The sequence below is a fragment of the Sinocyclocheilus anshuiensis genome, unplaced genomic scaffold (genome assembly GCF_001515605.1).
Source record: "Sinocyclocheilus anshuiensis isolate Anshui unplaced genomic scaffold, SAMN03320099.WGS_v1.1 scaffold332, whole genome shotgun sequence".
Taxonomy (NCBI): Eukaryota; Metazoa; Chordata; class Actinopteri; order Cypriniformes; family Cyprinidae; genus Sinocyclocheilus; species Sinocyclocheilus anshuiensis.
Genome location: NW_015554181.1, coordinates 1,401,591 through 1,402,205, shown reverse-complemented (window position 1 = coordinate 1,402,205; position 615 = coordinate 1,401,591). Strand labels below are relative to the sequence as shown.

The window sequence follows — 615 nt, the reverse complement described above, 5'->3', positions numbered from 1 at the left end:
TCTCTCTCAGTCTCTCTCTCTCTCTCTCTCTCTCTCAGTCTCTCTTTCATTCCATCTCTCTCTCTTTCCCATGACTGTTGCAGAGGTATTGATTATTTTGGATTCTGATTATCTAAAAGGCCTTCTGCTACTGTAGGCATTGGATTTATTTTGGTTTAATTATTAATGGGGCTGAGTTTACAGTAAGCAGTCGCCTTCTATCAGATCATGACGGATTACACGGTTAATATTCAGCAGCGTATATTTATTAATGTATGTACTAAGCTGTGTATATGAGTGTTGGCAGGCCTTTCTAAAGCGTCTCTCTCTCTCTCTCGTTCTCTTTGTCTCTGTAGAGGGAGCTAAATTCAGTGGCGGCACAACTAGCAGGCCGACAGGAAGAGAGCGAGGACTCCCATAAGCACCTGGTGGAACTGAGCCGTGAATTCAAGAAAAATGTCCCAGAGGTGAGTGGGAGAGCGAGAAATATTTAAGTGTGTGTGTGATGTTCATCTAGTCAGTTTCGTGCTGATAGACATTTTTAAGGGTTTCTTGACCTTACCTGAGATGGCAACCAAGTTTGGGTTCAAGTGTTTAGCTTTTTTTTTTTTTTTTTTTTTTTTTTCCCCTCTTATT

At 41.1% G+C, this 615-nt stretch overlaps 1 protein-coding gene across 1 annotated transcript in view; it reads left to right on the top strand.

Annotated features, from left to right (window-relative positions):
* cux2b (cut-like homeobox 2b) overlaps positions 1 to 615 on the top strand; it is a 175,664-nt gene that overhangs the window by 76,860 nt on the left and 98,189 nt on the right. Inside the window, exon 2 of the mRNA XM_016463833.1 lies at positions 336 to 446. Coding sequence (XP_016319319.1) covers positions 336 to 446 — 111 coding nt within the window. The remainder of the gene's footprint in view (positions 1 to 335; positions 447 to 615) is intronic.